This window comes from Centruroides vittatus, unplaced genomic scaffold (assembly GCF_030686945.1).
Source record: "Centruroides vittatus isolate TY-2023 unplaced genomic scaffold, ASM3068694v2 contig_273, whole genome shotgun sequence".
Lineage (NCBI taxonomy): Eukaryota > Metazoa > Arthropoda > Arachnida > Scorpiones > Buthidae > Centruroides > Centruroides vittatus.
Window position 1 is genome coordinate 1083131 of NW_027121739.1, and position 23308 is coordinate 1106438.

Consider the following 23308-nt stretch of genomic DNA (forward strand, 5'->3'; position numbering starts at 1 on the left):
AGCCTTTGCAGTAAAAGGATAGATTTTATTTAGAGATTCAAAACTTAAAACTTCTTTAGTGAAAATTAACAGATTAAAGTACAAAGATATTTAGCAGATACAGTTTTTATTTTTCTTTTTTTTTTCTTTTTAGTGGAGATTTTAGTCATTATAGTACATGGCTAGATTTTACAGAAAAACAAATACATCATCAGTGTTTCTATGAACAGTAATGTTATAATTGTGAGAATCAGAGAATCAGTACCTCGTTGGTACCTTGTCAGGATGACATTACTGTGACTTTTCGAACAGACACAGAAACCCTAACTTCGAGCGAGCGGTCACGCACGCGGGCAATCGGATTTGGGAGGAGAGGTGTGAGAGATGGCGAAACGGAAGTGATTGACTCGGATACAAGATTAACAACTAAATAACTGGTTTAATTAACATAAACGGAATACAGAAATGGACGATCGAGAGAGAGAGTTTACAGTTAATCGTGTGATGATACAGATACCTTGACTGCAAGTGGGCGTCCTTCCGAATTTTTTTTTTTAACTCTTTCCGCCCTGTGGGCACTAAGAGGGCCTCTTTTAGTAGGCCCATTATGGGGTCGGCCAGGCCCACAATGGGGCGACCGGGTGGTGAGGGACGGGGCCCGACATATCCGAACGGACCACCCCCCGAAAAATTCCTGGGATTTCTCGACCCGTTCGGATTCGATCCCGGGTCCCCCAGAGCGGTAGTCTGCCACCTTTACCGCTCGGCCATCCGGCCGCTCGTCCTTCCGAATTGATGTTCGGGCTGTTATTTGGACGGAGCGGAGATCTTGAGTGTGGGAGACTCTTCTGTTGACAGAGTTGAATGTCCTTTTCTTGGAGGGCGAATAATAATTCGTATCGGAGGGTTAACCAATAATCCGTATCAGAGGATTGAACAGTAATCCGTGTCGGAGGATAGTTCGATATTCGGTGATCCTTTTCTGGGCCGACACTCAGTTTCTGTCCCCTCGGACTCTCGACGACGACCTTCTCCTTGACCTTTTTCCGTTTTATATCTGCAAGCCACGTTACTCTTTTTCACCATAGCAATTTTTGTTATTAGTTCCCCGTGACACATTCGATGAGTTCCATGGGAAAGGAAATGACTCCGGGGAGAGAGATGCGATCATCCTCCGGTAATAAAATGGAAAAATGCAGTTTCTCTGAGATTTAAATAAATGTCTTCTCAAAGACGAAAAGTGAATTTTCTTTCGAAATTTCGTTCAGTCCGACTCTCACATTATCAATTTAAGAGGAACATTATTGTTAATGGAAGTTTACCCACAAATTTAAAATTTACCAAATATAATAAATAGAAATATAATTTAAAACAAAGGGATGACTTATCGACACTTATTTATGACATTTACAACAATTTAAACATTTATATTTGTATACCAGTTACAGTTACTTTCTGTTGTCGCTCTTATAACTTCAGATTGTCACTCCTCAAAATGCATCTAAAAGATTCCATTACATTATATTACAAAAGTTATTGTTTACACTTCGTAAATTTATATTTTACACATTATTTATCCAGTAACATAACCTGGAATTCACAGATTTTTTTTTTTATACTAGGCTCTTTTGTAATATTGAAGCCATTTAGTTCTTCCGGTTTTGTCGGCGAAAAAAACGAAAGAATCTTACGCTTTTTGCTGACGAAATTTTATTTTACAATTCGGCTTCTAACATCAAACCATTTAAAACAAAAATAAACAAGAAATCTGGTTAATTGGGATTGAAAAAACCCGAGCCAACTTCGCTCTTCAAACACCGTAAACACTACCGTATTGGAGAAATGGATCCAATATGGCGACTGCCGCGATGCATCACGATATCGTCACCCACGGGAAGGACTGAACAAATGGATAATTTCAATGAATTTAGGAAATGGCAGACCTCGGGCGATGCTATTCCAGAGGAAAGCGCAGCAGCCAGGTGACCTTTCACCTGGCTACTGCTCAATGAACTAGACGTGACTTTTCATCCTAGTCTGGCTTCCTCCATTTCTAATTTACGACACTCGGACAGATACTTCGGCATCATCCGAAAACTTCACTTAGACCATAGAACAACATGTCGTCACGAATCGTTTTAAATGACTATAACAGGCCAAGGCAACATGATTGAGAGTCCTGACGTAATGAAAAATTTAATTCAAAAATTTTTCTTATTCGTAAGAGAAAAAAAAAAACACAAAAATCGATATGATTATATCTTTTACTACGGACTTGCTTTCAAGTCCAGAGGTGACACATCTGGGTGGGTGTGTCACCGGGAACTAACGAAAAAAAAATCGCTGTTGGACATGGACTTACAATTTATCATAAAAGAGAGTGAACAGTGAGGGGGGACCCCAGAATAAAAGAATGGAATCGATGACGATCGGGAGTTCGTCCATCATCGAAAGTTGGCCGACTTTAAGCGTTTGCTCTCGTCTTGGATTAAAGACACAGTGGTGTCAGAATCCTGACGTGGAATCAACAAGTAGTGCCGATCCTTTTTTTTTCTTTTTCTTTTTTTTTTAACTCTTTCCGCCCAGTGGGCACTAAGAGGGCCTCTTATAGCAAGCCCATTATGGGTTCGGCCAGGCCCACAATGGGGCGGCCGGGTGGTGAGGGACGGGGACCGACATATCCGGACGGACCATCCCCCGAAAAATTCCTGGGGATTTTTCGACCCGTCCGGATTCGATCCCGGGTCCCCCAGGGCGGCAGGCTGCTAACCTTGACCGCTCGGCCATCCGGCCGCTAGTGCCGACCCTTAGTTCCCGTGGTGCGGAAACATAGGGGACGTTTCGCGCATTGTCACAATATATTATACAGATATTTACACTGTATTTCAACCAGCGGCCGGATGGCCGAGCGGTCAAGGTTAGCAGCCTGCCGCCCTGGGGGACCCGGGATCGAATCCGGACGGGTCGAAAAATCCCCAGGAATTTTTCGGGGGATGGTCCGTCCGGATATGTCGGTCCCCGTCCCTCACCACCCGGCCGCCCCATTGTGGGCCTGGCCGAACCAATAATGGGCTTGCTATAAGAGGCCCTCTTAGTGCCCACAGGGCGAAAAGAGTTTTAAAAAAAAACTGTATTTCAACCTTGCTCTAATTAATAAAAATATTCACCACGAAACAGAATGCCACGATATTAGTCATCAGAATGCACTACCAAAAGGAAACCATAAAATTTCATTAAACAATCCGCCAGCAAAAAAATCCTCAAAAAATAGAATTACAAAAGAAATGGGAAAATACTATGGTTATTCGCGACGAATAATGTTTCGCTTACTTCGGTACTAAATAAAATTAAACGTAAATTTGAGGGATTTGCCTAAATCTATCTCATTGTCAAAAAGATAGCATATTCATAGTTTATTTTTAATTTTAACCGCTATGGACTAACATTAATTGTAATCGTTAAATTAAAGAACTAAAAAAAAAAGGTAAACCTTATTACAAAAAAGCAAAATTTTTTTCATTTTTACTTTCTGCCTTTGAGGAATTAAGATTTAGTAAGGAATTACTTTTTATGCTCATCTGTAGGTACGGCCAGGCTCACAACAGGAGAGATCAGGGACGGACCGCCTATGAAAAATTTCCAGGAGTTCTTCCATTCTTTCCAGTTGTTCTTCCGAATTGATTCCAGTTCCACAGAGTGCTAAGATGATATCTTAGACGTCTCGGCGAATACAGTGTTATACAATATATTGTATAATACTGATGCTTGCTTGCATGCTTCAGAGAAAGTTTTGATTGTCAATATACTGTTTATATGAGAACAAATATGCCAATAATTTATTCTAACGTGTAAACTCTTTCATCATTTGTGTTTACTTTTACATTGGCAGCTAGCGGCTAGCCGTTTTAAGTCAGTACGATGCTTACGGGACTCGATCGTTTGCTCGTGTAGAGGTTTCCCATAGCAAACAAGTGCGCGCGCATGACGTCATTCAAAGCATTTAACACGGCTAGATTGTATCGGAACCTGGCCGTGCCCAGGCAGCATACATGTATTGTGTACGGAGCGGATATACATAGAGACTAGTAGGGTTTAAGCCCTGGGCCCCCAGTGTCAAGGGCCCACAAAAATTGAATTATTATATTAATTTTTAGTACTTTTTCACTATAATATATTTTGTGTAGATATAATGGGCTTTATAATAGTCTATACTTTTTTATTCACACCAAATAACGTTTCTGCCTATTATTTAGTGATAGAGATAGGCCTATTATTCTTATTATAACTTTCGGCATGCCCAAAAATGTTGTTCAGGATTCTCCCCTGGTAAAGATGTTTCGGCAAGTTGGTCCTTTATATTCAGCTGTTTCGAAACATTGACTCAATTTTAGTGTGATGCTCTGAAGCATTTTACCGTAAAATTAAACAGTCAATCACCAGAGAATATACCTTTACATCTTAGTATATTCTGCTTAATTTTATTATTTTCAATTAATCCAACAAAATAGACACACTCTCAAGGGACTTATAAATTAAAAGAAATACCAGACAGTATGATAAAAAAGTAAATTCCTCTTATTATTCTAATAAAATATTAATTTCCAGATAGGTCTAGATCTACTGTACTTTATTAGAAAAGTTATAGTCGTAATTCAGAAATTAAACTGTTTCATATCTTTAACTTCATTTCGGAAGAGTTCAATCTAGTGATCTAGCCAGCGCCGGATCCAATAGGTTGCGAGGCCCAATTAATTTTTTTTTTTTTTTTTTTTTTTTTTTTTTTTTTTTTTTGCGGGGCCTCTCAAACTTTAAATAACAAAATTAATTAACAGTTAATTTACATATTGAAATATGCTGTTTTATTTTTTAATAATAATATATCTAGATATTTATTTTTGTAACATGTACTATTTTTAAATATATAAATTTTGACGTGATGCGGGGCCCCTTCAAGCGCGGGGCCTGATATGTACCAATCGCTCCAATCGCCTCAAATCCGGCCCTGGATCTAGCTTTTTCTATCGAACTATTTAAAGTGTATTGCACGAAGCTATGCATTACACTCATTGATTGATTTTTAATTCAGTAATTCGACTCGCTGACTTCAGTGTGTGTGTGTGTGTGTTTCGCCAATAAGTCAAATATCGAAACTATGAGCCGATTCTTTTTACTGTTTATTTGTTTAGTTATGGCAACGCAACACTAGGGCGATCTGCCTAGGGGGTGCCTTCCGGGAGGTCTTTTTAAGGGAAACTGGCCCCTATTTAGGCGTTACAGACGTGGAGAAAACCCGAAAAACTCCACGTTCGATTTCGCGACCCGTCATCGGAAAACCTTTGATCTGGCAACACTAATATATATTTCTATTTAAATAAAACAGGATTTATTATAATTAATAATATTTTATTTACTATCATAAAATTACAAATATTAAAAGATACATTTCAAAAAATATACGTAAAATATTTTTCTTGCCATTTCATTTCTTTTTTTTTTATTTTTTAAATATATCAAAATGAGTGGCGCAGTATTCTACGTTTGTACTTCAGTCAAAACATTCAAGGCGAAGGGCAAGTATTAGAAAATGGATGTAGACGAAGACGATAATAATCCAACTCTAGATTTATTGCCACACGAGGTATTAGAATACATATTATGTCTGCCGAGTTTGATTCACACGGACGTTTGCAACTTCGGGAGAGTTTGCGAGAAGTTTCGTGTTATTTCCAATGGAAACAAGATTTGGAGAAAGAAATACAAAGCCAGGTATGACGATGTTTACATTTGGCCGGATAAAACGGTTATTTCCGTATCCAAATGATTTAACTTGTCGTTATTAATACACCGTGTCATATGTTAATTGTTTCTGCGTTTGTGACGCAGAAATAATTATTTGACGTCATTGTTTATGTTTCCGTACATTGATATTTTCCTTTGTTTGCTGCTTGTTTATTTTGGGTTGAACAAAATTTGGCTGGTGTAAGAATATTTGCTGTTTGAAAAGGAAGTGATTTGTATTTATAAATTATAAACAAAATTATTTTAAAATGAAAGCCACGTTAAATATACCCATATTTTAAGTCAAAAACATTTTCATTTGATAAGAGACAATGCTATTACATGCTTATAATCTATAAGACAACAATGATAATTTTTAAGGGATGTGTTTATTACTTGGTAAAACGTTTTTCGAGGCTGTTTCGTCTCCTCGGATTCAAACTTGACGACAACATCCGAATCAAGTGCAAAAGACATAGTAAGGCTAGACATTTACCCACACTAACTACTATAGTTCAACGGACAAAAATTTTAAACGCTTATAAATGTTCTAATTGCGGGAGATTTGGAGAACCAATTTTGATGTCGTGTTGATAAGTATAACCTTGCCAGACAATATGATTAGAAGTTTTATTATGTAATTTTAGATATGTAAAGTGCTTTTTGAGAGCCATAGATTTAATGTGATGATAAAAATAGACTAAATTTAACAATTATGATGCTGTCTTTAATGATTTTTTTGCATATGTTTGCATATTTATGATGTTTATTTATTTATTTTTTATTTAATATTTATTAAATAAAAAATAAATATATTAATAATATTTAATAGATGATGATAATAATTTTGAGACAAAAAATTTACATATTTTTGATTGTTACAACAAAAAAATGTAAAAATTAAATAAATAAACACTTAAAAACAAAATGTTCATAAATTTAAATCTGGTATTTGGTATATAAATAGTTTGGTTTAGTAAAAATTTAAATTATTTTTATATTTTCATAATTTTATCTTTTTATACAGTAATTTCTCCATTTATGCCTGTTCACTTACGGCTGTTGGGTGTGTTGTTCCATTTATGCTAGTAACTGGTTTCGTGAAAACTTTAAAGAGAGCTGTGGTGTTGCATCACTAAAAAAATTCTAACTTCACTTTAATTCTTAATGGGAATTGTACATGGTAGAATAATAAACCTTATATGTAAATGAAGTATATTTAATAAACTTTCAGAATTTGTAATTTATTTTATTCCTATTAATATAACTTATATAAATATTTTATTTATAATAAAAGGCTATGCATTTTTGACACAACAGATTTTAAACTGCTTGCCTTTCCTAAACCATAAGAGATAGATCTAGATATATTGCATATGAAATACTGTATCATATGTTAAATACGAGGGCTGTTTCTTTTTCAGTCTCCAATGGTCCATAAAACAAAGACAAGTGTAAATAACAAAATGAATTTATTATCAAAAGTTAGGTACGAACATGATTACTTTTCGACATAATCATTGTGAAGATTGAGGCATTTGTCTATGTTGAAAAGTAATCATGTTTGTACCTAACTTTTGATAATAAATTCATTTTGTTATTTACACTTGTCTTTGTTTTATGGACCATCAGAGGTTGAGAAAGAAACAGCCTATGTATAATATACAGGGAATATAACATATAGAAAAACTATAAGCAACACAATCTATATATAAAAATATTTTATTTTTACTTCAAGGTAAGTGTATAGACATATTTATGTCAATGTCTCGGAACCGTGATTCTACTGTCACTTTTTACTACACTATGCATATTTATTACATATTGTAAATAAGTTTAAAGAATGAGTTAAATTGGGGAATTCATAAATTTGTATAATTACAGTATATCAATATATATATCAATATATATATATATATATATACATACTAATTTAATTTACTTTAATGCATTTTACCTATAAAAATTTTAAATTTATGCACTGTGGTGACATCTGGTGACTAGTTGATTAGTGAGCTGCAATATGAAGAAATTGTACACCTATAAATTCCCATTGTTGTCTGTCCATATGTCTTTCCTTATTCTCAAGAATGGAGTTAGGTAAATGAAAGACGAGACCAGATATGGAAACCTTAGGGGTGGAAGGACCTGATTAACTATATATGAACTTCTGATACAAACTGGAAGTCATATAATTTCAATTCAAAAATTTTCCTCCAATAGGTGTTAGATGACTGGGAAGACTGTATTGTTAAAGGAAAGGTATGATATATGGGGGCAAGCCACTACTAATTTGAAGTGGAAAGCATATATGTTAAGTTAAATAAATTAAAAGTTGGAGCCCAGCATTGTGACAATGTCACAATAAATAATTGAAAAATTTTTGGATTTTAAATGAGCAATCACATTAAAGTGAATTTGCATAAATGGAGAACTTACTGTATTTCTAATAGAATATGTGATGTAATAAAATATTTATGACTCTAATAATCTTTAATTATATAGTGTAGTAATATTTAATTGCAGATTACAGTAATATAGGTTGTGTTTCTAATATGTCATGCTGGCATTCATAAATAGATATCAGATGAAAGAAAATTATGACAATCATTTCAAAAATGCAATTGGAAAGTCTGAAAATTCAGATGAACTCGTGTGATTTCTGAATAGAATTGAAATTTTTTGTTGCATTTTTTTCACAGTATTCATGTTTAAAAGTATAAGAACTTGATACTAAATGATACAATAGCATTATCATTTTTACTGTAAACAAGAGTTTTATAAAATGTTTTTCATAATTTATTAATTGATTAGAATATAAACAGTGTATAACTTCCATATTGTGCCAAAATTATGCACCGTTTGAAACTGTGTTTGAAATATTCAGTACACTTATTGTACTGAACCTTTCAATGAGAAAGAATGCTTGCTTGTTTGTATGCATGTCTAATTTTATCTTAAATGTGAAAATTTTAAAACAATTCATTGAAATATTATAAAATTGTTTTATGATTAATTGGATATAAATTAAATCAACTTAGTTTTAATTTTGATTGTTTATAATACAAGTTTGTAATTAGTATAATTAAACTTATTTAAAAACTCAAAAACGAAATAAATTCAATTTTTTTTTAATGTTAAATGAACAAACCTATTTAATTTGTAATTATTATTTGTCAGAAATGTAATGCTCAATTTTGCCTTATTAATGATAGATTCCATATAAACAAATAATGTAAATCTTTGTCAACAACAACTTCATTAAAATTGGTAGTACACTTAGAAAGGAACACACAAAGAACACCAAAGTATAAACATCCAATATATTGGATATTCATAGCTGGTTTTTGTGTTTTGTGTGTGTTCCTGTCTTTGTCAATAGTTTTTATATTTAAAAAATCATACTGGTATCTAGAATATTGAATTTTATTTACTAATCAACAACATAACAGAAATATTTCTTGAAATCCACTATAATGCATTTATCAATATGTTCAATATTTCAATCAGACAACTTTTCCACATATAAATTAGTGAATAGAATTCTAATTTCTTAAGATTGGTCTATATGTAATGTTTAATCATCAGACTTGCATGATTAAGTAAAACTGATGGTGGTCATGTTTTGTGTCAGTTTTATCTGTCTTTCACTCAATCTCTAGTCCAGTCTCTTCCAGAGATAGATAAAATACTGTTGTTAACAATTATTTCATTGTACATGGTGAAATTGAAAAAAAAGGCTGTGCATCACTCAAAGTGTATCAATGAGATAACTTCCTTTTTATTTCCAGCAACTAAATCACAGATATGACAAATGTTTTTGAGCTTGGCTGTTCTGCTTCAGGTCTGTTACAAATGACATCTGTAACAAACCCAAAGCAGAGTGGTCAAGCTACTTTGCCATATCTGCGATTCAATTGCTTGGAATAAAGAAGTTATTTTATTGATATAATACTTCCAGTTAATTTTTACTTTATTAAATAATCTGTAAATAAAGAAGTTATTTCCAGATTATTTAATAAAGTAAAAATTACATTACAGATACTAGGCATATTTTTACTGCTTGCCATGTCCAGTCACCACGAACAACTATTCTCCACTGCAGAGACGACCTTTCTTGGTAGGCTACTACTCTGCACAAATATGTAAAACAATCTAAAATGTCCACAGGTGATAATCCCAACACAATTGTGAAGATATGGCTAGTATCTGTAATGTAATTTTTACTACATTCACCAACTTTTAATATGCAGTCTATTTTATTTACATAATCTAACGTTAAAAGTGTTGTCACTCTCCATGAGAGACTCACTGCAACTTTAACAACACATTTACTTTTACTTTCCCAATTGTTACATATACATAACAAGGGAAAGTTTGGGAATCGTGTCAAACTTGACTATCTGAGGTTTTGCAAATCTCCACATTCTGAGATCCCCGAACCCAAAAAAGTCCAAAAAAAAGGCAAAAAAATTCCATAGATGTGTGTGTGTTGTCATCTACTTCACTTAATATCTCAGGACAGAATGAAGATAAAGAAACAAAATTTGGCATTGTAGCTTGTATATAAAGGGCATTGTTGCTATTAAATTTTGGTTGTGAAAGGTCAATAGGATAGTCACATGTTATATCTTGCAATGGAACAGACTTAATAAAGATTTTAGTAGTAGTAAGCATTTACAGTGTTTTATAAAACTCATCTCTACTCTCAAAATTAAGTCTTTTGTTATTTTATAATTATACAAAACTTTATATAGTTCTAATTATGTTTGGTATCAGTAATATGCACACTGCATGAATGTTTTTTGACTCCTCCCGAGTCCTGCTTCAGGTGGATCCCATTGTTTTGTTGATAGAATGCAATCATGGAAAAATAAAAATTCAAATGTTCATTATAAGCAAATAAAATTCAATGTTTGTTAAAAATCAAACCAATTTAAAAAACGAAACATGTTGGATATTTGAAGTTTTATTTTTCTGTCATTGCATTCTACCAACAAAACAATGAGATTCACCTGAAGCAGGACATGAAGAGCCCGAAAATGTTTGTGCAGCATGCATATTACTGACACCAAACAATAGGTTAATAGTGCAAATTATTTAGTTATTGAGCTATAATTTGAAAAATTGTACACCTATAAATCCCACTGTCATCTGTCCATCTTTCCTTAATCTTGAGAATGGAGTTAGATAGATGAGATCTGAGACCATATATGGAAACCTTAGAAGCAGAAGGCCCTGATTAACTATAAATGAACTTCTGATGCAAACTGGAAATCATGCTATTTCAATTCAAAACTTATCCCCTGAAAGTAGTTAATAGATAAGCAGCACGACTATTGTTAAAGGAAAAGTATGATGTACAGTACAAGACACTACTAATAATTTGAGGTGGAGAGCATATATTTTAAATTAAATAAATGTATGATTAAAAATTGCAGTCGTCTGCATTGTGATGATGTCACAATAAAAAATTGCTCACTTATTTTGATTAATAATACAAGTGTTGTTTTTAAAGTAAAATCTTATAAAAGCTGGGAAAGTTACACAACTCATTGTTATTTGCATTTCTTACTTTAGACAACTCTCTACCATAAACTGTTTGAAAAGAGTTGATTTTTATGCAGTTGTATCTTTAATAGCCTCAAGATCCACTTTTCTACATTTAGTAAACAAAGCAGCACATGATTTTTTTTTTTTTTGGTACATATCATTACAGTCATTTGGTTTAACTTGTCATAGGCAAGAAAACTATGGTATAATTCTATAAATTCAATAAAAAAGTTACGAGACCAATATCTTAAAATCTTGCATCAATTTTTTTTTCTTTAACCAATGTTCGTCAAACATTGGTTAAAGAAAAACAATACAAGATAAATACTTGTTGTACCCTGTTTAGAGAAAGTTAACAGATAAGGCTGATGATCATCTATCTACAAGCAATGACTTGCCTATCAGTTTGCTTGAAAATAATGCTTTGGCTCATTAGCCTTTTGAGAGGTCATTAAACTTCATTCAGTTCATGCAACACGTCAAACTTGCTGTCCACACAATGATTTGATTATTTTGTCTGGTATGCTCATATGGGACTGATTGATAAAATGTTGTGTGTAGTGGCATTTAAACTGATATATGTCAGCCAGCAGGTTTGTGGGACTTGGCCCTATATTCAAAACTTATTTATTATGCAAAAATATATGATATTTTAACAATATTTGTTTGAATCAGTTCATATTTTTATCTGCTGAGTTTATTTTAAAATAAAATATTGCTATGAGAAAAATTTTAAATATTAAGTAAATAGATATACACCAAAGAATATTTATATAAATGAGTTAATATCATAAATGAAATCTGACTAGGCTACTAATGTTGACCTATGAGTATATCATTGATGAAATAGCTTATTTCAGCATATTCATAGATTGTGTCAAGTGTTTTCTAAAATGAAGACTCAGTATGAAATAGATAGTAATTTACTGTTATAAAAATAAGTTATTTATATGCTATGCTATTTTTATAATGATTAAAATAATCATTAATATATTACTTAAACAACAAGTATGCAGTTTGAGACTTATCTAACAGTTTATTATTCGATAAAGTGATCATCCTATAATCCAGAAAATAAATAGATTGAAGAAATAATAAATTTATAAAATGAATTGTATAACTATAATTCTAAATTCAAAATTCAGAAAATAGTCTTTGAGCAAAAGCACTCTACCAGCACCAACTTTGAGAGCTTTACAATAAAGACAGTTAACAATTAAAAAAATATATTTATTATAGTTTTACTCTTTTATCCTAAAGCATTTAGCCAGTATAATCAAGCCTCATCAGTGGATAATGATGCTAGGTTACGTCAACGTTTTTATAGTTGACAAAACTATCCCAACATGCATCGACAGACATTCCCGTATTCAAATTTATGTTATTTACATAATTCTTAATTTTATAATGTTCTTTTATGCAATGCTTAACAATATTGTTTTCTTTATACAGGATTTTAACATTATTTTTATCAATTTTACAATTAATGTAATGAAGTACAGTAGAGCGTCGATAAGTGGAATGTTGGTAAGTGGAGTGGCCGGAAAGTGGAACGATTTTCAGTCGGACTGTGTCGTGCTGAATCGAATGTTTTTGATACTAAATTTACTTCTAAAGTATAATTTTCATGTTTTTTATATTCTTTAATATATTTATTTTGTTTGTACAAAATGCAGAAATAATTTTTAACGATACGATAGCCTCAATGATTATTATAAAAATTTTCGTTAGGCTTAAAATCAACGAAAATTCAACACGAAGCGACACGCAACGGAGAAAAATTTGAACATCGGACAGGTTAATGTATTTTTTCGTACAAAGTCGGAAACTGGAACAAATCATTAACTGGAAGGACCCCAGTCCCCAATTGGTTCCACTTATCGACGCTCTACTGTACAATTAATTTCCGTATTTACTCGAATGTAAGACAACCTTGCACATAGGACGTGGTGTGACTTTAAAGATCAAAATAAAGAAAATTAGTTTTATTAATACAAATTCTAATTTTATTTTGTTTAATCACAAGTAAAACATCAAATGAATGTAAATGCACACATTGTCCTGCAAAAATTACTAGCATTTTAAACTTTAAGGAAAAATCTTGTAAAATTGACAACATAATTTGTTCATGTAAAGCTGGACAATCGGGAACCTTTTTTTGCCAATTCTTAATGGTCGAATCCACTCTACGTCGATTACACTTTATGAGTTTCTCAGAATTCTGATTTCCAAATAATCATCTGTTTTCACGTGGGAATGGATTAAAACGTATATCATGCTCCCATTTGATTTTGGAATTTCAGTCTGGAATTCAATTCAAAAGATTTGCTTTTCCTATTGCTATTCATCTCTATTCCTGTCAGTATAAAAGAATGATTCAAACGACCCAGATAAAACACTTGTTTTTAAATACAAGAGGGTAAGCATCCAGTAAAAAATGTGAATACATGGTTCACAAAAATTATTTGCAAAAACGCAAAGAATCTTTTGCTCACGCGTGTAGGACGACTTGGGAATTTGAAGCTGTGATAAATGAATAAAAACAGTCTTGTCTTATATGTGAGTAAATATGGTAATTATTGAAAGGAAATTATAAATGACTGTGAATATTCATTAAAAATTAAATTTAATATTAATACAGAATTTTTAAATTTTAATTTTCAAATTAATTTGCAATCTTTATTTTAATGCAATCTCTAACCTATTGACCGGAGTAAAAATTTTGTTCTAAAAATTCGCTAACATTTTCATCGCCCCTTCCGGGCACTTCCTCAGGCTTTCGATAAAAGACCGTTGCGAGCTGTATACCAACCTTCAAAGCTCGCATCCGGAGATGTTCGATTACCTAAGAAAGGTTATCAAACACCTCCGGATGCGAGCTTTGAAGGTTGGTATACAGCTCGCAACGGTCTTTTATCGAAAGCCTGAGGAAGTGCCCGGAAGGGGCGACGAAAATGTTAGCGAATTTTTAGAACAAAATTTTTACTCCGTCAATAGGTTAGAGATTGCATTGATTTAACATCCTGGGGTATTGGAAGGATTAGAAAGTAGATTAATCTTTATTTTATTAATATTTCATTATAATTAAACATTAATGTACAAATATTGGTTATCAAAATTTTTAGATGCAATTCCGGATTTAGTTCTGTATTAGTCAAAGGTAAAAATTAGAAATGAAATTATATGCATTATGTTTAAAATATTTAATAAAATTTTTAAGCTGCATCTCTAAATTTATGTATGCAAAACATTTCGTAAACCTAAATAACCAACTATTTTCTTGCATATTTTATCATTTTACATCATCTATATATGAATAACATGTAATATCTTTAATAAGTTCATTCACAGTTCTTTAATAAATCAAATATATAAAAGATTGTCAGATTTTACTGAATTTTTGTTCAAAAAAATTTCATTCGATTTATTCATAAGAGTTAATAGTATATAAAATTACTATTAAAATTATTTCAATTTATCATAATCGATCTAGAAAATTTTTAAAAAATTTATCCAATTAAAGTTTGTCATAACGATGCATTTTTTTATATTAATTAATATATTCTACTGGACACATGAATATTTTGTATTAATTCAAATGATGATTTTAGACTTTAATTCAAATTATTTAACAATTAATTAAGAAAAGTTTAATTAAAAATGATAACATGCAAATGGATATATGTTTTATTTATTTTAAAAAGTCTTAAGCTTCAAAATAGTTTAATAGGAAAGTTATTTAAAAGAAATAAACATCTAAAAAATAAGTTCTTAAAGCATTTTATATCTGTTGAAGTAGTGCCAGGCATTTTGCTAGAATTATATAATTGTAGTATATGTATACACTTTCTACAGCATTTATATATATATATATGAATGACTAAATTCTCTTATATATATACAAAAATTGTAAAATTTATTTTAACAAATTAATTGTAATTTTCCATTTTTTGCTTTTCTTTATATAAATTAATTGTTAATATCAAAGTTAATTTAAAAGTAAAACGTTAAAATTGATTTTTTCAGATTTATACTTTGTACAGATATTATAAACATGTATATGTTTGTCTGTCATTTAGTTTTAAAAAATGAAAGTAGACTATTTCTTTTGAATATAATAGTATAGTTAATTTATTCTCTAAGAAATTGTATTGACAAAAATAGTTACTGAAGTGCAAAAAAAAAACCAAATATGTTTGTAAGGTTATTTGGTTTTTACTAAAATTATTTATGTCAAGGTTCTAGAAATGATTTGCTTGATAATTTAAAAATATATTTTTTATAAATATATTATATTATTTATAAATTTAATTCATTAGATATAAGATAATTCATTAAAACAAATAAAAATATTTGATACTAAAACTATTAATATGATGTGCAGTTATGTTGTTTTTTTTCATATTGGATTTTGATGACAATGTATTTGATTTTAGATTTATCCTGTTTATTAATATTTTTTATTAGGGTAAAATAATTACAAACATAAAAATGTCGACTGTGAAAATATATAGATATTAATGAAAATTTTTATTAATCCAAAAGCTTGCTTTAACTTGGTTCACAGATTGCTTACGAAAATCTGAAAATAACCTATTTCAGTTAATTTCTAAATATTCAACCAAAAAAAATATATATATAAATAATTGAAATAATCTCAAATCTTTGTAATGTAGGATTTATATTGGTTTTTCATATCATTCATACAGCCTTGAAAATAACATTTATTTTTGTAACAAAATACACCTAACCTTATCGGGATTGTTAGAATGATAACAGATATTTTATTTATCTGTTTGATGTATCCTATACATATTGAAGTGTAGAAACCTTAAATACAGTCACTTCATATGTTCTACACTTTATTTTCAATATATCAGCCCAGTAATTTTCATTCTGGATGCCAATACATATTAAGGTGCTGCAATGACACTTTAGAAGTGCCACAAAATATAGTGTTAAGCAACATTGTATACACTACTTATTGCAATTTTTAATATTTTAGTAATACACATACGTCTACATTGATAAAGAAGTAAGGATGTTGGAAGAAAAAAAATGACCAAGTTGGGGGTACCACTATTAGAAAAAGGTTGAAAAAACTGTAGTAGACCGTTAAATGAGATTTGGATGGGTAAACTTTGCCATATCTGATTGTCATACAAGCAGCGCCGGATTAAGCCTCTAGCGGGCCCTAGACAAAATTTAAATTGAGGCCCCATTTAAATAAGTTGCATCTAAACAAATCTTATATAAAGTGACATTAGCGTAGCTAGTATGGGTGACACCCGGTGCGGATATCGTGGTGTCACCCATAACTTTTTAACTCTTTTATAAAACACTATTGAATTGTAATATCTTTGCACTCGAGCAACTTGAACGCTATATCGAATATGCGATGTCGTGACGTATAGGTGTAGATTTATAAAATAAATCATAACCATCCATACATCAGTACTACCACGAGACGCGGTCGTAGGAATATTTGTAGATGGCGCGAGAGATCCCGTGGCGTACATTACTTCTGACGCACGGGTGGCTGTTGACCTTTTTTTTTTTTTTTTTTTAGGTAATGGCTAATCGAGCGGAGTTTAGTGAGAATTGTTAAATACAGCCTTTTCTGTCCTATCGAATTTCGAAATCGAAACAGAGCAGTCTTCTGCACTGAAGCCGGGCCCCTCCGGATTACGGGCCCTAGACATTTGCCTACTTTGCCTATTTGATAATCCGGCCCTGCATACAAGATCAAGTTGTAAATATGAAAACTACAGAAAGTATGTTAGTGTTGTATCTTAAATGATATGACATATATTGCTTTGTTTAGAAGTCAGTTTCAGGCTTCTACTGAAGATTTGTGTTGCAAGTCAAATATTTTAAAATCTTCTGGAATTTCTCTTAGGACATGGAAGAAAAAATTTGAATAAAATTTTAAAAAATTTATAGTAATCAGCTTGCAACACAAATCATCAGTAGAAGCCTGAAACTGATGACTAAATGGAACCAAAAGCATTTTCACTATATTTCACACCTTGTTGCTGCTAGAAACATATGTAGGGTTAATATAAATTACTGTTGTAATAATCTGACCTTTAGTACCAAGCTAAAACTAGCAATATTTGCTGGATATAATTGTTCATGTTTGTAACCACTTAAAAAGGGGTTTTTTTTTCTTTTTGATGAATAAACTGAAATGTTATGTCCAAATCTGATGTTCACCAGTGTTCAAGAAGAATTGTTACTGTGGTTTATGTTGGACAGTCCCAAATATTGGTGTAAACTCTGTCGCAGATTATATCTTTACCAAACAGAGATTAGCAAGAACTCCAATCTGAAATGCATTTAAATAAAATATCTGGGAATAAAATCATGATCTGAGTAATTGCACTCTGGTAATACCAGATTCGAAGGTCATAACATTTTGGTTTATTTGTCAAAAAAGAAAAAAAAACCTTTTAAGTGGTTATAAAAGTGAATTTCAGCTTTATCTATAATCTCTGATTTGATAGCTTATAATTTTTAATAAATTTTTTTTTATTTAGGTGGCCACATTTATATAAACTTTATGATCTTAGTAAACAATATAACTGGAAGGACGAATATAAAATACGATACGACTGTGGATCTGTGCTTCGTAAAAAAGTTTTTATGATGTCGAGTCAATTTTATATGTACGATGAAATGTCACAAGAAGCATTTAGTGATTTTCTAAAAATATCTGATCATCCAATGACTAGGTATTTTCTTATTGAAGAACTAGAGTTCATTCTTCACGATGGTGTACCGTAAGTATTTATGCAAAAATCTTAAGAAATAGTGTTAATTTATTTGTAAATTTAAATACAGTAAAAAAAAAACGTTTATTTAAAATAAAAGTAGAAGCTTCACAAGAAAAAATTTATATCATATTTCACATATTCACAATTTGGTGTTAGCATGTGAACTGTTCACAAAACTGAAATTCATTTATTTGTAAATAGATTAATAAAAATAATATATTAGCAGATAAGAGAGAGAGAACTTTTTAATGTTTTTATCTTAAATATATTTTAAAGTAATTTATATTGTCAACTGTTAGACCATCCTAATGAAAACTATCTCATGGTTACCTGTGCACTGTTAATAAATATTTGCTTATTCTTGAATGCATTGGAAATTCCAGAATTGTGTAGTATTTTACAAGAGGATCTTAATTAGTTTTTCTTATATTCTTATAAATCAACAATGTCATCTAAACAAAACAACTATAGTTAAAATATATGAAAATTAAAGCTCTAAGGAAGACACACTCATTGTAAATGAATATTATAAGATATATGAAGTAAAAGAGAGAGATTACAAATTTGGCAGCAAAATATCTTTATATGAAAATGTATTTTCATTTTCTAAACATTGTTTTTTGTAAGTGTTGTTTTAAAGAAATTTTGAAAATATTTCAATTTTTTAATTTATTTATAAAAAACGAAGAAATGTAAACTTCATTGTCTTTACAAGATAACAGGATTTTAATACTTTACACTGTACACTACACTAAGGAATATTGAATATATATTGAATATTTATGAAGAAAATATTGAAATTATTTTATTGGAACAAAGATAGAGTTATGTAATGAATAAACATTATTATTATTATTTTTTTTATTAAAAAGAATAATGTTTATGCACTCATGCACTATGATAAACTACATAATCTTATAAATGTATACATATGTATAAAATATTTAAATTTATAAATATATATTAACATTGTTTATATATGTTTTTATAATTATAAACTTGTTATTCTATGTATATTATGATTTGATTGACTGAATTGAATTAAAAGTAATGAGTATGAGACAACAGTGAATGTAAATTTTGTTATTATATCAGATGATACTTTAATGTGGAATTTATATATTATAACATATTCAAAATGCATAATAAATGTAATTGTAATTGAAATATAAATTTCTCATAAAAAAAATTCTTAGAGTTGAGCAATAAAACAACTTATTAACGATAAAGATTACTAATATAGTAGAGTGTCGTTTATCCGAATCAATTGGGGACTGGGATGGTTCGGATAACCGATTGTGTACGAAAAAATATATTAACCTGTCCAATGTTGAAATGTTTCTCCGTTGCATGTCGCTTCGTGTTGAATTTTCGTCAATTTTAAGCCTAACGAAAATTTTTATAATAATAATCGAGGCTATTGTATCATTAAAAATTATTTCTTTATTTTGTACAAACAAAATAAATATATTGAAAAATATAAAAACATAAAAATTATACTTTAGAAGTAAATCTAGTATCAAAAAAGTTTGATTCAGCACGACACAGTCCGACTAGAAAGCATTCGGAACACCGGTGTTTGGATAAATGACACTCTACTGTATTTACTAAAAGAACTAGGATATGATTGATTAATCTTATTACGGGGTTTTTTTTTCAACCCTTGATGATCCATAAAACAAAGACAAGCGTAAATAACAAAATGAATTTATTACCAAAAGTTAGGTACGACCATGGTTACTTTTTGACATAAATTACCGTGAAGATTGAGGCATTTGTCATATCTGTGGATGAGCTTTTCCATCCCCTTGTCATAGAATGTTGCCACCAGTGAATTGAGATGGCCTTAACATTGTTTTGAAGATCGTCATTAGTCTCACACTTCTGCCCTGCTAGCCACATTTTCAGTTCAGGAAAGAGGTGGAAGTTTTCACACATTAAAAGGTTCCAAGCTGGGTGCAAGTCTGAAGGGTGGAAGTCTTCACCACCTTTAAACACCCAGCATATAGCCTCAATTTAGTGCCGAGCAACTGCCACCTCTTTCCTGAACAGAGAAAATGGCTAGGAGGGCAGAGGTTTGAGACTAATGACAATCTTCAAAACAGTGGTTACAGCCCATCTCAAGTCATTGGCGACAAGGGGATAGAAAAGCTCATCCACAGATATGACAAATGCCTTAATCTTCACGGTAATTTGTCGAAAAGTAACCATGTTCATACCTAACTTTTGGTAATAAATTCATTTTGTTATTTACACTCGTCTTTGTTTTATGGACTATCAGGGGTTGAAAAAAACTGCCTACATAGAGAGAATTTGTAATGTGGAAGTTATAGATATTTATAATATTTACATCAAATATTGAAAATTTAAAAATTTAAGATACAAAAAGAAACCTCTCTCAGCCAACTTATATGATTAAGTAGTTATTAGTCAGAAGGAAGCTAGGATTACATACAAACTTAAAAAAGAAAAAAATTACAAATATTAATTAACAATAGAGGAATTGATTGATTACAATAGAATTTTCAGAGATTTATCATCATTAATATGATAATTTAAGGAACAAACAAATATATAAGAAGGTTTACCTAAATAAATCAACAGTTAAATCCACAAGTAAAAAATTGATGATTAATGCAGTTTTATTGTTATCACTAAAAATTCTGTCGAACTTATTGTTTTCTTTCATATTTGTTAGATTTGTCGTACGAAGAAAAATATTTTAAATAAATGAAAGATCAGTTTGTTTCAAATGCTACCATTGAAAGATTTACTTCTTTGATTCCTGATATGTATCTAAACTAGAAATTAAGCAAATTATTAAGAATTTTCAGAAAACTTTTTTCATTTTATTTACTATGGTAGTGAGTGGAAGATTTTATTACACATAAGAAGAGATATTACAAATGTTCAAATATATTTTTTTTCTTAAATAAATCCTCAATACTAACAAAACTTTTGTTTTTGTAAGGAATTTTATTCTAGAAGTGTGTGTGTGTGTGTGTGTGAGTATATTATATAGATTTATTAAATATGTATTAATATATAGTCATTTTTAAGTTATTATAGATAGCCAAATTGAGAGAATGAGATTTCATTTTAAAAAATATTTTGCAGATCAAATAATTTAACAATTAAATACTATGCCCAACGAGTTCTTAGATATATTCGTCACGAATGCCTTCAAATCACTTGGAAAAATTTTCTTAGCCTTCCTTCTTCTTTACAAATGCTAGAGAAAGGTAAGATTATGTTTAATTTTAAGTATTATTAAAATAAACAGATAATAATAATTTATGTAAAATAATATATTTAGGTGCAGTATTATTAGCTCAGTGGTGTCAACCTACTGAAAGAATATCTGAAGATGATATCATATCACAATTGGAATATTTAACACATTTAACAAAAAATGAATTGCAAATAAGGCATCCAAAGCATCCTTTATTGCAAACAGAATTAATTAGAAGAGGTAATAAAATTTAATAATTTAATTATAAAACTTTTTTTCTCAATTTTCAAAATAGTAATTTTTACAGATTTGAAAAATACCCTTATTAATCTTTAATTTTAAGAACTTTGAAAAGTTGAAATATTAAACATTCATATTATGTTTTTGAGTAAATGATTACTCTGTTCAAATAATTAGTTAATAACTGATATTTTGTTTATTTTAATATATTTGAATTTAATATTAAATTTAAACATTTAACACACTGCAAAATATATTACAGGTAATTCCCGTATAACACGGGAGTTACGTTCCAAAAAATTGTCGTGTTATGTGAATTCGCGTTATACAAAACAAAGAACTAGTACGAAAAGGGGGGTTACGTTCCAAAAATTAAAAAACATGCTATTATATCTTCATAATTAAGATAAATATCTTTATTAAAATTTTCTTAAGTGATACATATTAATATAGATTAAACAATGTTTTCTTCGTCATCACTAAGCACTTTTAACCAAGAGCATTTTCTTTTTGGCAAATTATCCTTATCTTCTGATCATTTTTCTGCATTATCTTCAGATCCGTGCTTTACCTTTTGCAAAAAGTATGTAGTGTTAGATTGCTTGCTTTTTACTTAAAAAGATCTTTGTAAATTTGCATATATGGTGCCAAGCACTTATGGAGAATAAAGCAAGTTTGGAATAAGGGAAAAACATCTGGCAACATGAAAAGCAGAAGCGTCGAGATCTGGCAACATTGAAACAAGTGTCGAGAAGGACCATATGTATCAACAGAAAGTGGGAAAAGAAAATTTACATACTTAAGTACTAATAGTTCACGAAAATTATTTTCGTAAACTATTAGTACTTAAGTATGTAAAAATTTATTACATTTCATGTTGTACGAGGGTTTTACCTAGAGTACCTGATATGTAGGTACTCTAATTTTACCGAATTCTTGAACCGTGTCAGAGTGAATCTGTGCTATAGAAGTGCCGTGTTATATGGTGGTTATCTGTACTGTATACTTATAATATAGCACACATTATTAATTTACTGTTTTGATAATATGAATGGAAACAAAAATAATTGTTAAAATATTTATCTTGTCATTTTTAGTAAAAGGTTTAATGATATAAAATATAACTTATTTATTTCATTCTGTATTTTAAAATGCTATAATGATGCAAATAAAGCTAGCAAAATCTTAGAAATTTAATTAACAACACAATTTGATTGTTTATTTACTATAATCATATCTTTTCTATTATTCTTTTTAATTCTAAAATCAAACTTTAACATAAGTAGTTTTAAATCACATGATTATTTTTTCATTTATAACAATAAGATTTCTTCAGTAAAGATCATTATAATAGAATAAAGTAAATGTTATATTTTTGGAAATGTCAATCAGATTTATTTTGCACATGAATTCTTAATTGACAATCTTCTCTGTCTCTGTGTACAAGTGCACTCTCGCTAATCCAAACTTGTGCTGCACCACTTCAAACTATGCTCAATCCAGACCCATTTTATTCATTTTTCTACTAAATGCCCTGCTGAAAATGAAAACAAGTTATAGATTATTTTTAAAAAACTGACGAAGTTTTGAAATTAATATGTACTACACATTTTAAATTTATATATAACTTTACTAATCCAAATGCTCTTGTACAATAATTAGTTTGGATTAGTGAGAATGCATTGCATTTATAATATGCTTGTGGAGATTATATTATTAGAGAATGGCACAATATATAGTTTTGAAGTGT

The 23308-nt window shown here is 30.4% G+C and overlaps 1 protein-coding gene across 1 annotated transcript in view; it reads left to right on the plus strand.

Moving 5' to 3' along the window:
• Positions 1 to 5479: 5479 nt before the first annotated feature.
• The window catches only part of LOC136971863 (F-box only protein 21-like), a 35423-nt gene continuing 17594 nt past the window's right edge, over positions 5480 to 23308 (plus strand). The window contains exons 1-4 of the mRNA XM_067266378.1: positions 5480 to 5745; positions 17850 to 18092; positions 21204 to 21328; positions 21403 to 21558. Coding sequence (XP_067122479.1) covers positions 5564 to 5745; positions 17850 to 18092; positions 21204 to 21328; positions 21403 to 21558 — 706 coding nt within the window. The 5' untranslated portion in view covers positions 5480 to 5563. The remainder of the gene's footprint in view (positions 5746 to 17849; positions 18093 to 21203; positions 21329 to 21402; positions 21559 to 23308) is intronic.